At 34.4% G+C, this 25,120-nt stretch overlaps 4 protein-coding genes across 5 annotated transcripts; 2 read left to right on the forward strand and 2 right to left on the reverse strand.

Annotated features, from left to right (window-relative positions):
- Positions 1-748: 748 nt before the first annotated feature.
- On the reverse strand, positions 749-4,946 carry LOC122595469 (pumilio homolog 23). 2 transcript variants are annotated; one of them, XM_043767836.1, is made up of 11 exons: positions 4,829-4,946; positions 4,230-4,533; positions 3,493-3,856; positions 3,115-3,417; positions 2,871-3,020; positions 2,648-2,791; positions 2,291-2,410; positions 2,022-2,207; positions 1,786-1,934; positions 1,482-1,664; positions 749-1,398 (listed from the first exon to the last, which is right to left on the reverse strand). In XM_043767836.1, the coding sequence occupies exons 2-11, from the start codon at positions 4,496-4,498 to the stop codon at positions 1,041-1,043; spliced, it is 2,226 nt and encodes a 741-aa protein (XP_043623771.1). In that variant the 5' UTR covers positions 4,499-4,533; positions 4,829-4,946; the 3' UTR covers positions 749-1,040. The 2 variants fall into 2 exon arrangements, with proteins under 2 accessions (XP_043623771.1, XP_043623770.1); XM_043767835.1 differs by having other exon boundaries at positions 4,230-4,540.
- Positions 4,947-6,253: 1,307 nt separating this feature from the next.
- On the reverse strand, positions 6,254-10,118 carry LOC122597667 (E3 ubiquitin-protein ligase RHF1A-like). The gene is made up of 6 exons (XM_043770240.1): positions 10,019-10,118; positions 9,390-9,433; positions 8,185-8,492; positions 7,497-7,604; positions 7,066-7,399; positions 6,254-6,375 (listed from the first exon to the last, which is right to left on the reverse strand). The coding sequence occupies exons 1-5, from the start codon at positions 10,116-10,118 to the stop codon at positions 7,102-7,104; spliced, it is 858 nt and encodes a 285-aa protein (XP_043626175.1). The 3' UTR covers positions 6,254-6,375; positions 7,066-7,101.
- A 3,707-nt stretch (positions 10,119-13,825) lies between these two features.
- On the forward strand, positions 13,826-16,534 carry LOC122595318 (pectinesterase-like). Its single transcript, XM_043767662.1, has 3 exons — positions 13,826-14,762; positions 14,929-15,089; positions 15,697-16,534. Exons 1-3 carry the CDS (start codon positions 13,876-13,878, stop codon positions 16,386-16,388), a joined length of 1,740 nt encoding a protein of 579 aa, XP_043623597.1. The 5' UTR covers positions 13,826-13,875; the 3' UTR covers positions 16,389-16,534.
- A 1,771-nt stretch (positions 16,535-18,305) lies between these two features.
- Positions 18,306-21,132, forward strand: LOC122594987 (pectinesterase-like). The gene is made up of 3 exons (XM_043767269.1): positions 18,306-18,801; positions 19,095-19,713; positions 20,312-21,132. The coding sequence occupies exons 1-3, from the start codon at positions 18,403-18,405 to the stop codon at positions 21,001-21,003; spliced, it is 1,710 nt and encodes a 569-aa protein (XP_043623204.1). The 5' UTR covers positions 18,306-18,402; the 3' UTR covers positions 21,004-21,132.
- The last annotated feature ends 3,988 nt before the right edge of the window (positions 21,133-25,120 follow it).

The following is a 25,120-nucleotide window of genomic DNA, read 5'->3' on the forward strand; positions in this document are numbered from 1 at the left end:
GTGGGATCAATCACACACGCTTATCAATGCACATTCATATGACTTCTTTTTTAAAAAAAGAACCAACCACCATGACAAATGGAGCAAATAGAAGCTGCATACCACAACATCAAATACACTATTACCAATGCTGCATCACCTCCCCTAACATTCACAAAGTTTGTATATATTATACTACTATCACGTGCCTAATCATGTGACCACCTTTTGAAACTGCAACAACTAATATTGACAATTAACACAGTCAAAGATCCCATCTACAATACAAGACTGATACATATCATAAACAAACCTGCCTATATAAGTATATAACCCCTTGGTACACATAAGAATCTATGCAAAAAGTTTCATAATAAATCATGAATTCTAGGTCGAAAAAAATAGCTCTAATCTTTCTTGCCATGCTAATGGTTCTTGGTTCTAGGCCTAGTGGGATTCAAGGAAGACTATTGTCTAAAAGTGCAGATGTAGCAAGTTCAACATCAGAGACTCTTAAAGGTTTGCAGGCAGGAGCGAAGAAGCCTATAAAGAAGGTGAAATCAAGCTTTCGAAGAATACCTCCAAGCAGATCAAATCCAATCCAGAACAAGTAATGTCACTACAGATCATAGAAATTTTGTATCGCTTTTGAGTAACAAATATATTTCTTTTTTTTTTTATCTTTAGTTCAAGGGCCAGTGTGTACCAGATTTTTTAGCTTTGTTGATCTTAAAGTAGTTTATATTCCATGTTAAATGTAACAAAGCAGTTTAGAAATGTAAATATGAAGTCATCTATTACATTTTCCGTTATCATAACTGAGTAGAATACAGAAGGAAAGCCAACGACTACATTCTGAATATAGGACTAAACAGGCTATGCACTTTCACTATATTGGTGCAAACTATTGGGAAAAGTAAACTAACAAAACTGAAACAGGAAGACATTTGATATATCAATAAGCAACAAAAAGAGCTAGGCTTCTCGATCTTTCACCTTTTTAGTGATGCCATTGATAAGTTCTCTTTCTGAAGGATGTCCAGATGAACGACTCAATTAAGTCAAGCATTGTGTTTTCTTTTCCTATGTGATTTTTGTTTACTTTTTGTAACATCGTCTTCCACTGTATGTTTGGTGAACTTCCCAGAATCCCTCTCCGTTCCATCTGCATGACGCTTTTGGCCCGACTTTTTAAAAGGTTTCTGAGCCAGGAATGGAGTGGCTGAAGATAGATTAGTATCAATCTCTTTCCTCATGTCCTTGAGCTTCTCTTGCTGTGATTTTGGACGATTCTCTGTGAAAGACGAATCATATTTTGATGATTTTGTTTCCTTTGAACCAAATGTAGATATGAAATCATTGTACACAGATTCTCTTGAAATCTGTCTCGACTTCCATTGATCAGGTCGTTTTGCATACCTATCAAAACAGCAAAACTCAACATTTATGGTATTATATATGATTCCCAACTTCATATATGTAAATAGAGAAAAAGTGTTTACCCGTCAATATCAAATTTCCTCAAGAGATGTGGACCTTGTCTTGTCTTTGAGAGCTCTGCCTGTACGGCTAACATCTCTGATACAATGACCTCTCTCAAAGCGACACTGCTCGCATCAAAGCATTTCTCGACAGTAAAGGAACCTGATTGAAGCACGCAAAGCTCTCCAAAATGTCCTTTAAGTCTTCAAATAAATTTCAAAGTCAAATATAATCAGAAACAAAAACAAAGATAAACTCGTTTTTTTCACAATAAAAGGAACAAGTGTGGTAAAAATGTAAGAGTATTTATAGCAGCATACATACTTGATGACTAATTTACGCTTTTGTTTCCCAGAAGCATCCGAACTAAGAAAAGCTTCAATCACCCTTGCCCCTCCGGAGTCCTTTGTAGTGTCAAGGAGTTGATCTTCTTCCAATGATGTCATACTTGAGATGAAGGCTTGGATAAACTCCTATATAACAGTTTCCAGACATACATAAACGATACAAAGAGAAAAAGGCTACATGCTAGCAAAAATGAAGGAAAAACTTTCACTTACACAAGGAATTCTAAAAACCGACTGAAGAAGCAATGTCCCAATTGTATGCATCCTAGCCCCACTTGGCCAATCCCAGGTGGACTTATCCTTGCAGTAAAAGTAGTTATCAAGATATAATATCCGAGGAACAATGCATCTAGGGGGCTCATTTTCCATGCATACAGCACCAAGGAGAGCTTGACAGCACTGCAAAACAAATCATCAAAAACGAACCATGGTTAGAAATTGATAAATCATAGGATATACTTTGGAGTTGCAAACTTGCACACCTTGTGTTCATGGGTCTGAAGCTTGTGACATGCAGCAAGAAGTGATGCAACAACCCCAGACTTGCCCATTCCAAAAAGATCTTTAAATCTTGTGCCAAGTTCCTTCCAGATCAGCTCCACCTAGAAGAAAGGAAATTAACATTAATCATAATTCACAGGCCCAAACTATCTAATTGTTATCTTACAGGGTGATAGAGGTGACTAAACTGATTTTCATTAAATATTACAAGTATTAATTTTGTGATCCTTGTGCAGAACTTGGCAACGATCAATCCCAACAAACAAAAAAATTATAAAATGAATGATGAGATATATATTATCAAAAGATAATAATGCATGAAGTAGTGCAAGGCTTACATGATCTTCACTTCTAGCATGAGAAATTAATGCTTGGACCACGAAATTCCCACAGTGATGAGAAGACATCTCAAATAATGAGCCTTTGAAAACTTTTGTTATTAACTCATCGTACATAGTTTCAGGGGAGACATCCAAGATGACCTGCATCAATAAGACAAGGATGTTAATATCAATAAAATATTATGTAGTAAAATTGCAGATTACATGACATTAACCGAACCTCCATCATATGGCTAAAGGCAGTTTCTTTCATCAAGCCTAAAAGTCTTTTGGCAGCATTGTTGTCTATGAGGTTCCCTTTGCAGCCAAGAATAACTGGAATTGCTAGTAATAACTCTTGCTCATATCCAACCAATAACTTTAAAGCAGTCTGCCACAACATTACAAATCAAATGTATCACATAGTATGTACCTAAAACCAATTTGGAGCAAAATGTAAAGTAAATTGATGAGCAAAAACATGCCTGCAGAACCAAGCTGCCATATTGATCAACTTGCAGGAATTCAATATCTTTTCTGGCCGCTTTAAGTATCTCTGAGACAAGAAACTTTAGCATATCAGGAAATCCCATCTGCTTCCCCTGAAATCCATTCCCATCTGAACGAGAAGACTTGAAATTTAACCGTTGTGCAAGAACGGCAGATGACTTCTTAGAATGGAAGTCTGATGAATCTAATGGCACCCCTTTACAAAGACAAAGCAAACTTCGAAGAACATGAGATCCATGACAATTTGTCATCACTTCAACAGGGTTGAGAACAATTGCCTGCAATGAGATGATTCAAATTTTCAATCATTCGAAATAAAATTTGCACATATTTGTTCCATCATTATACCATACCTGGCATATTTCATTTAAAGTCACTTCAATAAGAGATTGGTCCTCGCTTTCCTGAAGATGTGCAGCTAAAGACTTCAGAGCTGTCTCAGCTACATGAGATCCAGATCTATCCATAGAAATGCGGGGAAAATCTTTTGAACAGTTTTGAAGGAAATTACAAAGTTGGTCCAAAGCACACCCTTGAAGAAGACTTTGCAAAGTGTGACTTATAATATAATCAGTCGCAAGTTCCACTTCTTTCCCTCTAGTTTCTTCCAAAGCATTTCCACAAATAGACGATCGTTCCTCCATATCAATTTCACTACCTTCGATGACATTTGCAATTTCAGTGAAGTATTTCGCTGTTTCTGGATCAACCTGTTGTCTAAACAGATCACAAAATACACACTTTACTAAGATTACCCTTAAAGAGTCTAAATTGCACTAGAATAAAGTAAATGTCACTAAGTAGCAATCAAGTTTCAGCATTATTCCACCTATGTCGCCTAAGTTTTTCTAAAATTGTAAAACTTTTAAAAGAATGAGCTGCAATTACCCAACTATATGCTGCCATTGCGTGTCAATGGTCTAATATCGATGACATGTATGCTCATTGAGTATAGAGCTAATGGGAAACCACCTAAATGGCTAAATTAGATAGTTAAAGCTCCCGATAAAAAGTAGAGTGACTAGGTGTAACAAAATGTAAAACTTGATTACAATCTAACATTATTTGACCTAAAAAGAACCATCCAAACCTTAAAAACGACGTATGAGGCACTGAAGCGTCTTGAACGTTCGAGTGACTATTCGAATTGTAAGTTTCGTTCGATGCACCACCAGAACTATTTTTACCGGAGTTGTCACCATCAACCCCTTTATTTTTCTTCATCGACTTTCTACTCATGTTTCTTCTTCTTTCACCCTGATAATAACTATTATCCTCCCAGGCCATTCCGCATTCAGGTATCGAATAGGAACTTTTAGCTCTTCTTAATGGCAGAGCTTTTGAACCAATAGCAACCATGTGCAAACCCTAGCTGAATTTATCTTTTTATAATTCTGAAAACTGACAGAAATATATGTTTACTATTAGACAAGCAACAAAACTATGTTTTCAATTAAGGCAGTAACTTATACAACTATACAAGCATATATATGTAATTAACCGATGGTTAGTTTTTTTTTTTTCAAAAAGTGAAGCAGAGATGGAATTGGTGTACAGTATATAATAATAGCTTAATTTTGTGTGTGTATATATATATGTTATGCATATATGTTAAACAGTATAGTATTATAATGAATAAAGGGGGAAATAATAATGAAAATAATGAAACAGATATATATGTATACATACATGTATATATAGTTGGCAGTTCCGTAGAAGATAGTTGCAAGTGGAAACCTTGGGTGTGTCTGTGTATGCGTTTTTGTGTGCTGCGGCTACTGGCGATGAACTGGAGGAAGAACTGAAAGAAGAAGAAGGGGAATTAAAGATGCGGATCAAATTAGCATTGGGCCCATTGGAGTTATAAGTTTATTGGGCTAGTTATGGCGTCCTTCCGGGCGCGACGAAAGTCGCAGCTGTGCTAATGGCGTCCTTCCGTTTCCTGTGCGTCGGACGTAGGGCTGGAAATAAACTGAACAGTTTATGAACCGTTCGACGGGAAGTTCGTTTCGTGTTCGTTCCTCTAGTTAAATGAACGAACATGAACAAAGCTCTCGTTCGTTCATTTACGTTCGTGAACATTCAATAATTTGTTCGTGAACGTTCGTTCGTTTATGTTCATGAACCGTCGTTCGTGAACAATATTCGTGAACAATACTTTGTTCGTTATGTTCATTTACAAGTATAAATATTTGCTTTATATAATATATATACTATTAATACCTGACTATTTGAGAAAAAGTTTAAATAAAAATACTTAATAAAGACACTATTTTTCCAAGAAAATATTTATCTACAAACTCATTTAGTTTTGATCGGATGACGGTTGATTCGGTGGTTTCTAAAGCCTCTTGAGGCATTCGACATACTCACAACTACGCATAAATCACACACTCATTTGACTGGCGTAAAGAGGCAAAAACTCTACATTCGGGAAATCGCCAGCAAACAATCCTAAAACACCCATTATCCCATCTTCAACCTAATCTCGGCTCAGTGCACAATCAAACATGATATGTAATATTCAAAGCTAATTATGGTAGAAATTGAGGTTATCGGCAATAGAGAATTTGATTTCATTTTAATAACATTTTTATATATAACAATTTACTATTTCATTGTAGCTTTGTTTAGATATATCTAATTTTTAAGTGTTACCTTGAATTAGAGTTCCAAGAACTTTAGTTCTTCTATGAAGCTTTTAATCTAAAAAGTAACACAAATACGTATTGAAGTTGCAGTTACAACTATCATATCGAACACTTTTAATTAACAAAAGCTTTAGTTGATAGCTTGTTTAAATGCTATAGCTACAAAGCTACAACTACTTTTGTCAAACATACCCCGAAAAGTCATGCCAAACATGTCCTATATCTTATAGTATATTATTAAATCCTATTTCATAGACCATATCCGTGAAGCTAATTATGAATACTGTAGTTTTTATATAATGTTTATATATATATATTTTTATTCTTTTTTCTCCCATCATCTCAGTATATATTTTTATTTAGTATGACATCAAAACTTATAAACATATACTAGCATGGGTACCCGCACGTTGTAGCGTATTTCATTGTCATCGCATTTGATGTCGTTATTGTAGGACGCTGACAAATTTCACCCATCGATATGATGGTAGATTCACACATTAGTGTACGTCACTTTGCTATATCTCCCATGTAGAAGGAACTCGACAGTAACCTTTCTTTCACAAGTGCAACGGTCATCAGATCCTGTTCGTAATTAAAAATCGAAAAAAAATGTCAGCCTGACTATTCATTGCCTGATGTTCAAAGCTCCTAAAAAAATGAAATTTCAAGCGATGAAAACTGCAAGTAAAGACCTACACATTCACCTGGAGGTGGCATAATGGGCCAGGCAGATCGTAATGGGATAGGGTCAAAACAGGTCAAAAGAATTGCAGACGCGTGTTCGAATTTCCTTAAAGCCACTACTTTCATAGTTATTTCAAATTTCTATAAATAATAAAGATTGTCACAATAATAATCTTTATATTTACTAGTAAGATGATTTGAGAAGTTTTTAGCATTATAAAGCACTTCGGCTAAATTCTGACCTTTTAGCTCATTTTTAGCTAACATTTACTCTTCTTTTCTAAATTATTCGTTTGGCCATAAGAGATGGTACGTTACCCAAATCAGCCCATTCATTTGTAAATGGGTCAGAATATCCATCTCTAACTCCATGTATACAATTTAAGAACTCAAATATTAGAGACAATTAAAGGACTATTTACAACAGTCCAAGACTGTATGTTTTGGGTAAAGAGATCACCAGTAACTTGAAGTTTAAAACAGTATTTACATGGAAACTATTGCATTCTATGATATTATAATATTTGAGTACTTCAATTTGAAAGAAATAACGAATTGGTAATTATTTGAGAGCATGATGTGTCTAACCTGCGCAGACCAGACAGGCAGACACCCTGAAACCAGTTAGAGATGCATAGTTCCTAAATTCGAACTCACATTTCCAATAGCATCAGCAGAGTTTCCATGAACAGGTGAAGCTATTACATTATCCTGTGTACATTTCCCTTTAAAAAGGTTTGAGTTTACTCCATCACTGCTTCTTTTTAAAGTAGGGTCCAACCGTTCAAAGATTGTAGCAACTCCAGCAATTCCCGCACTCATTTCTCGCTGAACTCCTCTGCTTAATTCTTTAACTGGACTATTTGTAGCCAGTAATTTCTCTTTTAAACTTTGGGTGCTTTTAGAGATTGATTCCTTATACCTGCGAGAGGTGCAAAAAGATCTCAGGGCTCCAACAAAAAGGATAAACAACATCAAATTAGATCCTGTTCAGATAAAAAAAAAAGTTATTTGTATACCTGGCTGAAGCAGCAGAAAACTTGGATTTAACAGACTCAGAGAATGCATGCATATCAGCAGCTATGGGTCTTCCTGGGCTACCATTTGGTGACTGGCTATTGATAACTCTGCATTATGGTCCACATAGGTTACGAAAAAAATTAATGGAAAATGCTGGCCAAAGAGCACCAACGATATTAGTTCACAGTTTAGCAATAACAAGCTTAACTATCTTCCCAAGATTAATACTTTCGCGCTATTAGAAGTAAAGTTACCCTGATCTGATATTACAATTCAGCATCAAGTTAAAAGGAACTAAAGGATTCATAATGAGGGGTTAGAAACTAGGTCAAAATGGGTAACCATGGTACAGTTTTGAGTTGTGATGACTCGAAACATTTTGTTCAATAATCTAAGACTCTTTATATCTAGTGTTTCAAATGTTATTACAAAAGCTACATTGTATCGATAATAATCTTATGTCTGATTATACAGACTTAGGTCTTCTGCATGCACTTTGAAGAACTTTCTATCTGTTTGACCCATTTCCTCAGTTTCCTTTTTAGCTAACCTTTAGTTTATTATAATTTTCTAATTTGGCCCATAGGAGAAAAAATGTAGATAGTGAGATGATGACATATATTTACATATGAAACAAATTAATAAACAAACCAGTATACTCTTATGAAGCACACATTGATGGGATACCTAGATTTTATAGTGCAATCTCTATTGTCCGGAGTCACAGTAGTGGTGGATGAACCACCGGAAAGGAAAGTTTGATCAATGGAAGTGGACATTGAGCTAGAACTCGCTAAAGTATCACGGGATAAAACATAGTCTAAACTGTGAAACTCTTCAAGTGGGGTATATATTTCCTGCCGAATTGCCACATCTGCTGTAGAAGAGCCAGCTCGTGAAAGTCTTTCCCTGTTCCTTCTCTTACCATAGCGCATACTGCTAGCTGACTCAAAACTTCTAATAACTTGCTCGTCTGTATCAGAAACATCGATAACCTGAAATAACACTTTTACTTCAACAAACAAGAAAAAAAAAGTTTAAGGGAAAGGAAGGGCCATAGAAGTATAGAACATACAAGTGACTATTAGTCGAGTCCCGATACATGAATGTCCTGACTAGGGGTGTTCACCGTCCAAGAACCGTACTGAACTGGACCGAACCGGGAATCACCAGTGGCTTTGGTTCGGTCCATGCTTGGTTTACGGGTTTGGGCTTAAACTTTTGTCATAGTTGGTTGATTTAAGTTATAGTTTTGCAGTGACTGATTTATAATGCAAGCAAGTTGCTTATCCAAGAACAATTATGTTTGAACTAGAACAAGCCAAGTATTGTAGTCTGTACTGTACATGATGGATAGACGAAACTGAATAGGACTTTTGTAGTTTTGACTTCTGATATAATACCTTAAAACCTTACAAGCTGCTATGTGAGTACTTCAGTATTAAATTTCATAACGCGTGGTTCTGTTTATTAAGCTTTGTGCATATATTCAAATTATATAATTAGAACAAAAAAAACCATACAAATGGAGTAATTTTTTTGCTCTTTTGGTAATGGTTTCAATTTTTCAATTTTTTACTCAGCAGCATCAGAGGGTTGAGAAGTTAAGTACATGGATACAAAAATCAACACGGATACAGCTACAAGAGGGAGTATAAGATTTAGAAAACAAAGACAGACAAGGTCGTGTAAATAACTAGTTAATGTTCTACAGTCACCAACGGAATCGAGTCATTAACTTATGTGGCATATGTTTATCAAACAATAATCAAGCTTCAGGATTTTCAAATCATCACTCCTTTATGGAAGACGATATTCTGACAGAATTTATGAAATCTTTTTTTTTTTCTTTCTTTTAGAACAGCAACTCTATGAGATCTTTGCTCTCATACCTTTGTTTCAGAATGCAATTCAGTAACGAAAAGACAAGATTGCCCTAAGAGCACATTCAACACACACTAATGAGGATATAATAAGCGAAGGTCAACACCAAACGTTGTACAAAAGCCAAAGTAGCGTAAAAGTGAATTTTAAAATGCTGATATTACAATACTTAAATTAATTTGGGACTAGTAATCAAGGTGAAACCCATCCACTAAAAGAGTGGATTTAAATCTCACTAGAAGCATCAACAAATGGATCGGCTCCGAGGTTCAGATTATTGACACGATATCACTTGACCCACCAAGATCCTTGTTTAAAACAGATCATCCTTTCACTCCCTCTATGGTACCTATTAATGCAACACAATAATAGCCAAGTTATTACAACTCATCTACTTGTTAATAAATTTGCTTAGAGTAAATTTAATATCTTTAACCGGTAAGATCAATCAATACGGGTTTAGAGTTGCTCTCATAAATAAGAAATTAAATAGCAATCTGTGCATGAGACTATCATAGAATGCGGCCTACACCCAACGCATGTACAAAGCCCTAAGTGAAGCACAATTGAGACTATCAGAGCATTGTGGTTGATTTTCGCAGGCAATCAAATAATGGAATTGTTAAGCAGCACTCACCGGTTGCTGATGAATCGTGTCCAGGGTTCATATCCCCGATCAAAACTTGACTTGCCACGCCAAGATCCACACGGGAGCGCTTGAGAACAGATCTTCCCATCCCTTCAGATTTGATAACCAATTCATTAACCAACACAATAAAACCATAATAATTGGTAATTACAATCTGTTTAACTATCAACAAGTTGATTGCGGTTGAATTGTATCTTTAAGAAATCAAATTAGTCAAAACGGGTTAAAATGACGCTCAGGGTTTGAGACTAATGTGGTCAATATCCAATGAATACAGTGCCACTGCAAGCCAAGATTGTGTCTGAGTGAGTTAATATAAGATAATTTTGGTAGCAAATGGTGAAAACCAAACCACTTTAAGAGTGGAGTCAATTGTTAGGAGAAGCGGCAGTGAATCTGCAGCAGGGCTCTTGGAAGCAGATCCTACTTCCACTTGAGCTTTACCTCTTATTAGTAAACAAACAAAATAATTGAATTGTCCAGCAGGTTAAAAAGGTGCACCCAGGACGAATTTATAAAAGAATATATTTTAGACAGAAGAACCCAATGCATGAACAGGTGAAAGTTCAAGAGAAATCAAATACTAACCCTAAGCTTGCATTTCAACTTATGTACTTACATATAAGTTGATTTGAACTATTACCACATACTTAACTGGTCAAACAGGTTCAACATTCACAAACAAAATTAAAACAATGAATCCCGACTTCATTGACCAAAAGGTAAATTTACAATCAGGGTGTGCGAATTTAAAAAAACAAACGCTTAACACCCAATGCTTGCGGAAAATCCAAAGTATAAGTAAAAGTGAGGATAACATAGTCAAGTTATTTCATATTGTCTTGATATAACCCTTATAACTAATTGTCACTCCTAAAACAAAATTTTGTTGCAACACACAGGTATTATGCATGATTAATTCTACTAATTCATAAGCCTAAAAAGCTTCCTAATTTATTGGATGAAGACATGTAGAAATTCAAAAAGGGAGATTAACAAAGAGATTAAATGGAATCAATTTGTCATATTCATAAGATCTTAAAAAGAATTTTAGGCTAATGTTTAGGAGGATCTATCATTTTTCTTATATTATATATAATAAATATAGATCATAATTAATAATTAAGTTTCATTAGTCATGATTTAACATATTTGATATATATTATATATTTATATTTATAAGTTATGATTTTATTATTTGCATCAGTTGTAAATTGACTATTTTTTTTATATCATCATAAAATATGAATACTAATGTAATGTATAGTTAATTTTAGTTTACGTTTTTAATCAACCCCGTACAACGTGCGAGTTTAATCTAGTTAAACTTATACGAGATACAATATATTTTTAATTTATGACGCTTGGTGGGTTTAGTAAACCCAAACCCATTCCAATACAAATTTAGAATGAATTTGGTTAATAATTAGGTATAGGTTTAAGATTTTAATTAAAATGGGAAGAGAAGAATGAGTTTTCAAACCCACCGTTTTTTATATATTAAAATATAGCAATGGTTGGTGGATTTGGTATCAAACTTCTTGAAACACAGTCGTTGTTATCTTTTAAGGGATTTGAAGTCCGTGATGCTAACAATTTATTTAGTAATGAAACTCATTTTCTCCTTTCCTTACGCAATAATCAAATTAATAAATCCAACCTATAGTCATTCCTACTCCTAGATCAAACACCCATAATAGGATAGGAATAAATATGGTACGGAATATAATCAACTTATGAACTAGAACAAGAAGATAATTGAGGAGGTCCAAAAACGCAAAAGGAGCGTACATCTTGAGTTATGTTAGTCACGTGGAGTGTATTAGTTATAATAAACATAGGAAACCATGGACCCTGATGCAATAGTTCATGCGTGGACCAAAATTTAAGTTTTTCTTGTTGCCAGACGAGGCAGTTGAAAACTTTTCAGAAGTTAATACTTTGGGAAAGTGATAAAAATCATCCCTGTGTGATCTATAATTTTTGTATGAACCATTTTACTTGCGTGTAAATAACACAAATCATCCTTGTGGTGATGTTTTTATTTCATAATCATCTTATTTACTAATCTGATTCGCACGTGGAGGTGTTAATATGGTATTTTTGTAACGTCTCTAGGGTGAAGGATGATTTTAAGAGAGAAACGTCGCTGTAAGGATGGTTTGTGTAATTGTGTTATTTTCGTGGGAGGAATGATTCATACAAAAATTGCACAAGGTCATGTATGAATATGAAATGACAATAAGTTACAATGATTTGTTATTGTTGGACAAAAATCCAATAAAAGCTAAAAAGGAAAAAAGAAAAGAAACGCCCGGATACAAGGCTCTAATGTGCTGTGTGATCAAGGCATTTTGCAAAATCCATAAGCGGATCTAGACTCAAAGATGTCTTCTATTCGACTATTTGATTCATACCTTTACAAGTCACACTTAAATCTTATGTGCTGTATACTGCAAGCAGATTATAAACCCATTTGTGAGTAAACTAAGTAGCAATATTAATTTGGTTCCATTAAAGAAAACTTTAGTCATGTTAATTTTCGGTCCCATCTTTTGGTAAGCAAAAATCCACATAAAGTCCTTTTATATGAAAATAAAAAATGAATGTGAGTTATAACAGTTTGTTTACATCTAGTAGGATTCAAAAGTTGAAATCTTTCACATGTTGATGTTATGATAATTTGCTTTTCCGCTAAAAAAATATCTAAAAGTATTTGATAATATTTACATTGCTTTTATCACCTTTGTAACAAATGGTTAAAAGCACACATTGTCACATTGAATGCACACATCAAACACCTCATAAAGAGTTACCTGCATCCACCTTTAATTACCACAGTGCATTTATCACCTAATAATAAACTACAATATACTACATCTGACCATTGTCTCGAGCTGAGTTACGACCTTGATATGGCAATAACAGAGGTATCAATCGTAATCTTACAAGCTCAAAACTATACTTTATTTTGTTTCAAGGTTAATGAGGTGATGATATCAGAATCATATCATATTTGAATCATGCCTACACGATGTGTAATAGGTCCTATTATATATTTTCCGCGGCGAAGATAGTCGGATGGTAGAATAATGCGGGTTGGCTTCGTTGGCCGTCGTTTTTGTGTGTTGGTGGTGCTAAAATGGGATACATGTGCAAATCGAATATCAAAATAGAAGGTTAAGACAATATTGTCTTAATCAGGTTCACGTTATAGAGCCTTTTTATTCAATACGTAATAGCATGCAAGAAAAAACCCCCTAATAATCCGTTCAAAAACACGAAAACATATTTATGGGAAAACTTTGCACTCTTAAACTCGAACCTGGTTTCCCCAAATCCAAGCCCTCATATTAAGTGTCCTTACCACTACGCTATTAACCCGTGTATATTTATTCTATGAATTAGTTTATATTAATATTATTTAAAAAAAAAGTTAGTCATAATATATACTCACTCAAACTTTAGCCACAATGCTAAAAAATATATGGTCAAGTATAAAGATTTTCTATTTATTAATGGAAAATTTTAGCCACATTACTCGAAATTAAATTGCTAGTCGTATATCACTTCAAAGAAACCCTTACTTCCGTTTCACGTAGCTAGGTTGAGTAGAATATTCGGATAATTGGATAAGATAAAAGTATAAAACTTCAAAAAAGAGTAATAAACTAAGTTTTGGATTTTTTCAATAATGCTACAATTATAGTAGGGTCTAGGAAACGGATGGTAATGAAAAATATCCATTAATGCCTTCTCGATATATATATGATATATCTCACTGCTAAAACCGCTCTGGCACTCACTCTTCGATCTCTCTATCCCTTCTTCTCAGTTAAACTCGAATGATGATCAAACACTTTTTTGCCAGAATGTCGGATTCTAGCAAGAAGAAAAAGATCTTTTTGACGGTTTTTTCTTCTATCCTTGTTGTCTCTGCTATTATCGGAATTGTAGTGGGAGTTAATTCCCACAGCTCCAATAATGCCAATAATAGCAGAGCGTCCATATCTCATGATATTGTCAAATCATCATGTAGCGTAACCCTCCACCCCGATCTATGCTACTCTACGCTATCTAGCGTCCCAGAGTTGACCAAAAAAGTCAAAAGTCAAAAAGACGTTATCGAGCTTTCTGTCAACAAAACCAAGGAGATAATCGAAAGAAACTACTTCACCATAAAGAAGCTCACACTGAAAACCGATCTCACAAAACGTGAGAAAATCGCGCTCCACGATTGTCTAGAAATGGTAGCCGATACACTAGAAGAAATCAATGAAATCATTAGCATTCTTGAAACGTACCAAACCAAAAAAGGGATTCAAAAACATGTAGATGATATATTGACACTTATGAGCACAACTTTAACCAACCAAGAAACATGCATAGACGGATTCTCCCACGATAAACACGATAAGCATTTGCGAGAATCGCTTATTGCAGGAGAGATCCATGCAGAGAAGTTGTGTAGCAATTCCTTAGCCATGATCAAGAACATGACATTGACAGATATGGCGGCTAACAACAAAGCCGCCGAGAGTAATGGGAGAAAGTTAATTCAGGACGAGAATATTATTGAAAACGTTGAGTGGCCGGAATGGTTGTCCGCGGGAGACAGGAGATTGTTACAGTCAGGGACTGTGACACCTAATGTGGTTGTGGCCGCAGACGGCAGTGGAGACTTTACGACAGTTTCTGCTGCTGTTGCGGCCGCTCCATCTTCAAGTACAAGGTACGTACTCAAGGCGGAGTAAAACTTCCTTTAAAAAAACTTACTATACTAAAAAAATAAAACATTTTCTAATGTCATTAATTAAACTTTGTTAGAGTTTTTTTTTTTCACAAGCTAGATATTGTTATTAATTATATATTTTTTTTGGATCCGTCTTTGAGTGCAGATATGTTATTAGGATAGCAGCAGGGGTGTATAGAGAAAATGTGGATATCCCGAGTGGTAAAAGGAACTTGATGTTTCTGGGTTCAGGCAGGACTTCCACAATAATCACCGGGAGTCGAAGTGTTGCCGGTGGAAGCACCACCTTCAATTCCGCCACTGTCGGTCAGTACCATTTCCTATATACTATATGCTTTAATTTCTCTTTCCTTTTTGGAGGTAACCGTTTTCATGAGTATTGCTAAGATTAGACAAGCATCCTTTGAGCCAACTTAATTATTCAACTTAATTCTTAGTAAAGTACTCGATCGTATTAATTAACGTCACATGTACATTTTATTACATTTAGACTACTTAATAATTAAGCAATCTAGTACGGGCATGATAGATACACATATGTCGGTCCATATATGTAGTCTCGATCGATTACAGCGAGATAAACAGTGTAATCAAATGATTGTAACTATAATACTTATAGAATATTAATATACTAGTGTACGTTTTATTTTTGAATTATTGTTTTTGTGTTTATATACAAACTCTAAGTAATAAATACAAGATATTTTTAGCTTAAGCTAAATAATTCATATCGGTATTAAAAAGAAAAATCCTATTGTGTGGAAAAGTCAATTCGCCGATTTTAGATTTTGAATAATACATTAATAGAATATTTGTAATTAAGGACGTATAGTACTTAAGTTCAAATATATATGAACCTTTCGACATAGTCACTTGTCATCAGATTAAATGTTATTAACTTTTGTGTATGCAGCGGCGGTGGGTGCTGGATTCCTAGCACGTGACCTAACGTTCCAAAACACAGCCGGGCCATCAGGAAACCAAGCTGTGGCGTTACGGGTCGGGTCGGATCTATCAGCATTTTACCAATGTGACATGATAGCGTACCAAGATACGTTGTACGTCCATTCAAACCGTCAATTTTACATCAATTGTTACATAGCTGGCACGGTTGATTTTATTTTTGGCAATGCCGCGGTCGTGTTTCAAGATTGTGACATCCATGCCCGTCGACCCAACCCAAACCAAAGGAACATGGTCACGGCTCAAGGCAGAAGTGACCCAAATCAAAATACCGGAATCGTGATACAAAAATCAAGAATAGGAGCCACCTCTGACCTTAGACCGGTCCAAGGAAGCTTTCCAACATATTTGGGGAGGCCGTGGAGGGAATACTCGAGAACGGTTGTGATGCAATCGGCGATAAGTGATGTTATAAACCCCGCGGGTTGGTTTCCTTGGAATGGTAATTTTGCACTTGATACATTGTTTTATGGAGAGTATCAAAACACGGGGGCTGGTGCAAGTACCGCGAATAGAGTGACGTGGAGAGGGTATAGGGTGATTACGAGTGCTACGGAAGCTCAAGGTTTTACACCCGGAAGCTTTATTGGTGGAGGTAATTGGTTACGAGCCACGGGCTTCCCTTTCTCTCTTGGGTTGTGATGTGTTTGTATTGTAAGTTGAATAAGTCACTTGAATATCAAGTTATGGAAATTGAATATCAAGTTATGGAGCGTGGTGTACGTACGTGTTAAGTTTTGTACCGGTTTTCAAATATATATGTTAGCCCTCGAGTTTTGTGTTGCTAATTGTCTTATCGCATGAAAATTTAGAAACATTATTCATGGATACTACCAAGTATTATTGGAGGTAATTAATTACTCCGTACTTAATTAGTAGTTGTCGACTTTATTTAGTAATTGATGGGGTTTTAGTTTTACTTGTTAAACCACACATGAATTAGGGGAGTTCAACTAATGGTGTACGTTTTAGGATATAATTATAAAACTTTTCTTGATTTAGGAAGTGTGTATTGGCGCGCTATTGTGTTTTTGATTTTGATTTTAAGCAGAAACCTAGCTAAGAGCACAAATGGAAGAAATTAAAATATAAAATGCCTTTCATTAATGATAGAAAGCGAAGGAAAAGGAATGAATTATAGAAAAAACAAAAACATTTATAGTATTTTGTCCAAATTTATTGGCGTTTTCTAATTATGATAGAAAGGGAGATCATAAGAAGGAAAAAAGAAAAAAAGAAAACGAAATTGTAAAACATTTTTGCAACTCATTTCCCCATTTTAAGTGGAAATAAATAATAGTTCGTTCTTTTTTCATTTTCGAATTATAAGAATTTTATGTACGTTTAGAAAATCATGAAATACTAGATTCCATTATGATATACAATGGACGTACGTGCATGTTGACATCTTGTCTTTAACGTTGGAGATACTAAGAGCGCGTTTAGTTCAAGAAAATGTTTTTAAGTTTTCCATTTTTAGTTTTTTAGAATATGAAAAGGTTTTTTATTTCTAAAAAACCCTTGAAAATTTTAAAAATACGTTCAAAATAAAAGATGGAGATATCATTTTTCCATTTTAGAAAACTAAAAAACATGTTCAAATTCACTTGTTTTCTAATTTTAGGTTTATAAAAGGTTTGAAAAATAGAAAAGTGAAAACAAAAACTAAAAAAAACAGTTTTCTAATTTTAGTGCAAAAGTTGGAAAGGGGAATTTTCATTTTACAGGAAAACTTTTCTAGAAAAATACAATTTGAACGTGTTTCTTGTTTTCCATGTTTTCTTGAAAAATGAAAATGGAAAATAGAAGAGTTTTCTTGAACTAAACGCACCTTAATATACTTGTAAAATGGGACAAACATTTGTAACCGGAAAGGAATAACCAATCCATGAAAGAACATGAAACCATTCTGTTAAAGGTAAAGGTTTATATTCGATACCGAGCATATTGTCATTTCACAATATTGTGAGTTTAACAAATAAAGTTATAATATAAATAACAGAACTATAGAAACAATATATCCGATGAACAGAGTTCGGAAAAAGTAAATTAGCAGAGTAGAGACATAGGTTTGACACGGTTTCTTTAAAGCGTAATTAATTCTTGCCAATTCCAATGGAGCAGCATCTAGCTTGTCACACTTGATCGCCAAAATCACTTACATCTAAAAATATCAAAACTTGGAGCTTGTGTGCAAACAATGATGAGATCAGTTTTAGTGGTATGTAATACAACAACAACAACATGATCCAAGCAAGGTCTACAGGTGAGAAATAGACAGTCTTGCATGTATTCAGAGGTAGAGATCGATACTTATTGGTATGTAATAGGAGTATATATCCCAAAACATGTTAAAGTACTACCTTGAATCGCCTTTATTATCCTTTCAATAAATGGAAGGAGAGGAAAATTTGTAAATTCTACACGTTCTAAACATTGCAAAATTTGTGAACGCAAAACAATAACTATTATATAACACGTACTATATACTTTTCAATAATTCCAAACTACAGTAGGACATATACAGAAGAACAAGCATTGATGCAAAACACACTTTATATATGTACAAGGCTCCTATTACCAACCATTAGTACCCCCCACATATCCGTTAGTCTTCAAACGCTAGCTCAAGATCACCAAACACCTATTTGTCACAATGTGGGATTCCGGTAAGAAGCGAAAGATTTTCTTAACAATTTTTGCTTCCATCCTACTAGTCACGGCTGTCATTGGCATCGTCGGAGTTACCTCAAAATCCCATACCGACAACATCATAGCATCCAAAGCTCACGCTATCGTGAAATCATCGTGTAGCGTTACCCTTCACCCCGAACTATGCTACTCCACGCTATCTAGCGTCCCGGAAATGACAAACAAGGTAAAAAATAAAAAAGACGTCATTGTGATAGCAATCAATGTAACCAAGGAGATAATCAAAAGAAACTACTTCACATTAAAGAAGATTTCCTTGAAACCTGGTCTCACGGAACGTGACAAAATCGCTATCCATGATTGTCTAGAATTGGTTGCAGACACACTCGAAGAACTCAAAAAGGTGATGCATATCTATTAATTAGTAGTACTACTCGTATATATTTAACTTTCAAACGCAAATATATATTACTCGCACACGCCTATATATATATGTTGTTTAATTTGCTGTCAACTATCATTTTAATTTTTGTATCAATATATTTGAAGGCTTCCTCTAGCGGTATAAAAAAGCCAGAAAATGGTTGTACCCCTAGATTAAATCTAAAAATGTGAGGAAATTAAATACGAGTACTAAATATAATATCCATAAATTTAAATGTTTAATTAAATTTACCATTAATTATATATGATCAGGTCGTAGGCTACCTAAAGACATATCCTAGGAAGAAAGGGATGCACAAACATGTGGACGACATTCTGACTCTTGTGAGCACGTCTTTAACAAACAGAGAAACATGCATAGACGGTTTCTCACACAATAAACATGGCAAGAAAGTGCGTGAATCACTAATCTCAGGAGAGATCCATGCCGAAAAGCTATGTAGCAACTCACTAGCCATGATCAAGAACTTGACCGACTCAGATTTGGCCAAATACGATGAATTACAACTCAAGGTAAATAAAGGAAGAAAGTTAATTGATCAGGTGGACAGTAATAACGTTAAGTGGCCAACATGGCTGTCCGCAGGAGACAGGAGGCTGTTGCAGTCAGGGAGTGTGACACCTAATGTCCGTGTGGCAGCGGATGGTAGTGGGGACTATACCACAATTTCTGCTGCTGTTGCGGCTGCTCCTAGTGGAAGCTCATCGAGGTTTGTGATTGGTATCGCGGCCGGAGTGTATAGAGAAAATGTGGAGATTCCAAGTAGTAAAACAAATTTGATGTTTCTCGGTTCCGGGCAATCTTCCACTATCATCACGGCTAGCAGAAGCGTTGCCGGTGGCAGCACCACCTTCAACTCCGCTACCGTCGGTTAGTACTACCTAAATAAATCAATTTGCTGTTCATCAAGAACAAAAAATAAAAATAAAACTAGCTATCATAAATATGTTCTTTCTTAGTGGTGCATATATGTTTAGCCAATTATATATAAAGTTGCGTACGTACATAATAGCCCAATTGTTAATCGGGCCAATAGATTTCAATTCAGTTTTCCTAAAATTATTGGGTCTATGTACTCTCCTTTTATTAGGTAGATTTCATTAATGTGTGTTATTCTAGAGATACTGTAACATGGCTTTGGTGAAACATCGTTTTAACTATGATCGGGTCCATTATCATTTTAGGCCTGGAAATTTTTGATGTGTTAGTTGGGCTGAATCTTAAACGAGAAAAATGATATATCGATACGCATTTATAGGGTAAGGTTCATGTGAGAACCATTCATATATAAACATGGGTAATATTAAGTATAACTTCATATACCATTAATATATGAACATCAAGTTATAATTAAAGGTTTTCATGATTCTTCCTATTCAAATGAATCTCAAATGAACTTTTTCATGCATCTATATATATTGTTGATATGTATATGTATTAATTGGTTTTCAAAATTTTGTATATGCAGCTGCTGTTGGTGATGGATTTCTAGCACGTGACATAACGTTTCAAAACACAGCTGGGCCATCAGGGGAACAAGCGGTGGCACTACGGGTCGGGTCAGATGAATCAGCATTTTATCGATGTGGGATGATAGCATACCAAGACACGCTTTATGTCCACTCCAATCGTCAGTTCTATGTTGGCTGTTACATAGCTGGTACGGTGGACTTCATTTTTGGAAACGCGGCTAGTGTTTTTCAAGATTGTGACATTCATGCTCGTAAACCTGGACCAAAACAAAAGAATATGGTCACGGCTCAAGGAAGAAGTGACCCGAACCAAAATACAGGGATTGTGATTCAAAAGTGTAGAATTGGGGCCACAAGCGACCTTATACCGGTGCAAGCAACCTTTCCAACATATTTGGGAAGGCCGTGGAAGAATTACTCAAGAACGGTTGTGATGCAATCGACAATAAGTGATGTCATTAACCCGGCCGGATGGTTTCCTTGGGACGGGGATTTTGCACTTAATACGTTATACTATGGGGAGTACAAGAACACCGGGGCTGGGGCTGACACGTCGAATAGAGTGACGTGGAAAGGATACAAGGTGATTACCAGTGCAACGGAAGCTCAAGGTTTTACTGCTGGAAACTTTATCAGTGGTGGTAATTGGTTAGGCAACACTGGCTTCCCTTTCTCTCTTGGATTGTAATGTTAATTTAATATGTCTATATTGTATGTATGTTATCAATCATGTGTTATTGTGTTTGAAATAAGTTGTTTGAATTTGAATACTAGTAATAATCAAATAACAACAAAAAACAAATAATTTGATACCGCATATGCCTTGAAGAAAAACACTTAAACACATATCTATAAACCATTAGATTTGTTATTTTGTTAGCCCCTTTATTCTTGTAGTACATTATACATATGGTCTTTGTGGATTTGCTTTCAGGAATGGTCTTTGTGGTTTTGCCAAAAGATCACTGGTGAATGGTGATCCTTTAACTTTTGAAATGTCGCCGGGTATATTAAAATACTTTGTTCAAAAGTAGGGGTGTTTACGGACCGGTTTGGTCCGATTTTGACTAAATCTCAAACCAAACCGGTATTCCCGATTTTAATATACATTAAACCAAGTCAGACCAACTATGTTGTCAAACCGAACCAAATCAGACCATGTGAGCCGGTCCAGTTTGGTCGGTTTGACGGTTTTAAAATCTTATTTCCCTTTTTTCAATTTCCATATAATCTTTGTGTATATTTATGACAAAGAGTCATAACAAACACTTAAAATTAGAATATTTATGAAACTATAAAAACATAATATATGTTTGAGTCAACAATCAAAAAACATTCGATCATATAATATTTTCATATAGATTCTACATCATTTAATATAAATGAGAAAGTTTAATTTCCTTAAAAACATACAAGGTCGAAACAAAATATTTACATAATGTATATTATATCCATTGTAGTACCAACACATTATCGTAAAAATACATGTATATGTATATGATTCCTTTTATCAAAAGTTCATTAGTCCGGTCCTGTTTTTTCTTTGTTGAAACTGTAACCGAACCGATGAACCCGGTTTTTCAAAACTTGAATTGTCAGACCAGACTTTAGTAACTTAATCCGACCAAACCAATCCATACATCCTGGATTAATCTGGTTTTACGGTTTGACGATTTGATGAAAACCCCTATTCAAAAGCACCACATTTTATTATTTAAGTTTTTTTCCCCATTATATTAATAATGTTTTTCTTTTGCAAACCTAACCACAATCCTTCCATCATAATGGGGCGAATGGTCTAAAAGGCATCATTATGTATAATCCTAACATGAAAGTTGTGATGTTTAATTTGAGGAATACCTTTCTCATTAAGTTTCTAAAGTCTTCACTTTAATCATTGCATGCCAATAAAAAGAAAAAAATCACACAAAAAGCGACGGACGTCGACGAAATTTAATCGAACACTACCAACAAATTTAACATGATAATCTTTTGCCACTATGAAACTCGATCTAATAAAAATCTTATAAAAGGTACTGTACTAGATTGATCGTTACTCATTAGACCACTCGTATCTCATGCATTATAAAAGGCTTATATTTATTTTTCAGTGAATAAATATTTTTTTTCCTTTTTAATTCTGGTCTTTTTTACGTTGACTTTTTTTTTCTTTCGCAACAGTATTATATAACATTTTTAACATGATACAATGTTTAGGTTGAGGAGAATTCAACCAAGCAAACGAATTACTTGTATTACAATACATGAAAAGAGAGGATTTCTAATTCACTCATTCCATAAAACTCTATGTTTTTTGTTTTTATTAGAATACCAAAATATAATAAGTTATGTTGTACAATACTTTAATTTATATACATATATATTAGACCAACTAAAATATATTAAAAGTTCAATTCATTTATTTATTTTAAAAATGCAATATCTATATAAAAAGAAAAAAGAGAATGTGCACTTTGAGCTACTCTCCGGCCGGCTTGTGATAGGCACAAAAGGACCGTGATTGTGTTTAATGGTCGAGTACGTATATGTGTTATAGACTATATATGTCTTGAAAACGTAAGGCATGAAAACCGCATGTGACATACGTTCTCTCGTGTTGGTAGGTCTTGTTACTTTGGCTGTTATTTGGAGATAAGCCTTGTGTAGTTTAAGTCATGAGACGAGGTCTCCGTCTATTAATTAGTTATGTAGCGATGGTCGATTTATCAACTTATCATCAATTTAATTCTTATTTTCTCATTCCCAAGCACTACCCTTGGCCTCAAGTATAATCAAATATTTATAATTCAATATTAAAACTTTAGTTATTAAATAACATTTAAAAAGAAATATACTCTCTCAACTTAAATCTTAATTTTGGCAAACAATATATTAATCTGTAATACGATTAGTTTCATATTCCCACATCAAGTTATTAGTTCAAAAGGAAATCTTATTTTTCTTGAAAACCCTATATATCATGTAATATTCAAACATAAAATCTTATGGTAATTAATTGAGTTTTATCGATCCCCTTTCATCAAATTACCAAATGAGATGCTTAAATCATACCGGCATCATATATTTTTCGAACATTCAGTCGTTATGCGATATCAGGGAAATCTCACCATATAAAGGCGAAGCCTTGCACATACCCTATATAACAAGATGTTGACCATGAGCTGTTACAAGTATTCAGAGGAAAAAAACTCCAAGACTTGTCATCTCTAATAATTAAACTTAAGACCTTGGGTAAAAAACACCATGTTATTAGTTCAAAAAGAAATCTTATTTTTCTTGTAATATTCGAACATAAAAATCTATGGTAATTAATTGAGTTTTATCAATCCCCTTCCATCAAAGTACCATATGAGATGCTTAGATCATATCGGCACCATATTATATTACAGTATTACATATAAATACGAACATGGTATTGCAAAATGAATAGGTGACTAAAAGAAGAGTACTTCCCATTATAGCTGGTGAAATTATCGAGTTCGTGACATGAAAAAAACATTTTAAAAAATTTACAAATAAAGTCTCTATTAAAGCATTTTTTAATCTTGCAGAGATGGCACATGCAGTTCTATCCTAATATTTTTATGCGGTTTAGGTTGAGAGTTTCTTCGTGTAGTATTGGAGGTGACCTTAAAATAAAAAGAAAAGTCGAATGAAGGAGAATTTGATGCTTGTGATAAATCCGTAAGTTTCGGTATACCCAGTCGCCTTCTTGATTATTGCTAAAAAATAAAGATCACGCTAGACCCCACTTCCTCACACATATATACTAAAAATTAAAAAAATACTCACCCCAATAAAATTTCATGATCTGGCAGGCATAACTCATAAGCTTATTTTACTTGATTATAGTATTAACTAATTAATTAGACTTTTACTGTATGACTTATTCCCTCTTCCCTTTATAGTTTATAGCCCATAAGTTTTTCTGACATCGACATCGACATAATATAATAAACATGTTAAATTGGTATTTGGTAAATACGTTGATTGAATTGGACGAAACTTATAAAGCCACTCAATGTACGTAAACGTCTTAATCAATCTAATGCTGTGATGGTAGTTTCTTAATGTAACTCGACTTTATCAATATAATGGTTGTTTTTTAAGTCTTAACATAATTATTAGTTGTAATATAAAGATTTCTACATATCAATACTACCTTTTATGATTTTTTATTTTTTTATTTTTTTTGTAAAGTTAGTTTTGATTTAGACGGAGACAATTTTAACCAACGATTTGCTAGACCTCTAACCCTTTTTCCATGAAAAAATATCTTGAGATGAGAATCTCAAGACTTAAACCCGAGACTTCGGAAAAAACTCACTTCCGGAGCTCATATAGTAGATTCAGAATATAACCCTGGTCAGCCCACCTAAATGGAGTTGGTTACCTTTTTGTGACTTATTATGAGACGGTATGTGGTATTGACACTAATGTATGTGGTTTATTAATCTTGGCGTTAAAAGATTAATGTACGTAGCTTATTACCACCTCTAAAAATAATGTCAACCGTGATGTATAATACTTTTATGTGTGTTAACATAACACTACCTGCTTTAAACTAACATATTTCTTATCAATTCGATCATAGGTTAAAAGTTCATATTCGAAACACATTAATTGTCTAACTTAAACAGAGAATTTAAGAGACTAATTCTAACATATACGAAAATTGCCGGCCTAGAACTACATTCACAGGTAGGGTCTTTATATTATATAAAAATTGGTACAGCAGTATATAATTACATCTTATTATTATACTAATTAGAGAATTAAAAAGA

The sequence above is a fragment of the Erigeron canadensis genome, chromosome 4, assembly GCF_010389155.1.
Source record: "Erigeron canadensis isolate Cc75 chromosome 4, C_canadensis_v1, whole genome shotgun sequence".
NCBI lineage: Eukaryota > Viridiplantae > Streptophyta > Magnoliopsida > Asterales > Asteraceae > Erigeron > Erigeron canadensis.

Excerpts from the sequence above, each read along its gene's own strand:
- LOC122595469 (XM_043767836.1), bottom strand. The coding sequence starts at position 4,498 with ATGGTTGCTATTGGTTCAAAAGCTCTGCCATTAAGAAGAGCTAAAAGT. Across the intron at positions 1,665-1,785 it reads AAGCGTAAATTAGTCATCAA|ACTTAAAGGACATTTTGGAG; the intron begins GTATGTATGCTG and ends ATTTATTTGAAG. Across the intron at positions 1,399-1,481 it reads AGGAAATTTGATATTGACGG|GTATGCAAAACGACCTGATC; the intron begins GTAAACACTTTT and ends CTGTTTTGATAG.
- LOC122597667 (XM_043770240.1), bottom strand. The coding sequence starts at position 10,118 with ATGGGAAGATCTGTTCTCAAGCGCTCCCGTGTGGATCTTGGCGTGGCA. Across the intron at positions 8,493-9,389 it reads AATTGCATTCTGAAACAAAG|GTTATCGATGTTTCTGATAC; the intron begins GTATGAGAGCAA and ends GTGTTATTTCAG. Across the intron at positions 7,605-8,184 it reads GATTGCACTATAAAATCTAG|AGTTATCAATAGCCAGTCAC; the intron begins GTATCCCATCAA and ends ACCATAATGCAG.
- LOC122595318 (XM_043767662.1), top strand. The coding sequence starts at position 13,876 with ATGATGATCAAACACTTTTTTGCCAGAATGTCGGATTCTAGCAAGAAG. Across the intron at positions 14,763-14,928 it reads GCTCCATCTTCAAGTACAAG|ATATGTTATTAGGATAGCAG; the intron begins GTACGTACTCAA and ends CTTTGAGTGCAG. Across the intron at positions 15,090-15,696 it reads CTTCAATTCCGCCACTGTCG|CGGCGGTGGGTGCTGGATTC; the intron begins GTCAGTACCATT and ends TTGTGTATGCAG.
- LOC122594987 (XM_043767269.1), top strand. The coding sequence starts at position 18,403 with ATGTGGGATTCCGGTAAGAAGCGAAAGATTTTCTTAACAATTTTTGCT. Across the intron at positions 18,802-19,094 it reads CACTCGAAGAACTCAAAAAG|GTCGTAGGCTACCTAAAGAC; the intron begins GTGATGCATATC and ends ATATATGATCAG. Across the intron at positions 19,714-20,311 it reads CTTCAACTCCGCTACCGTCG|CTGCTGTTGGTGATGGATTT; the intron begins GTTAGTACTACC and ends TTGTATATGCAG.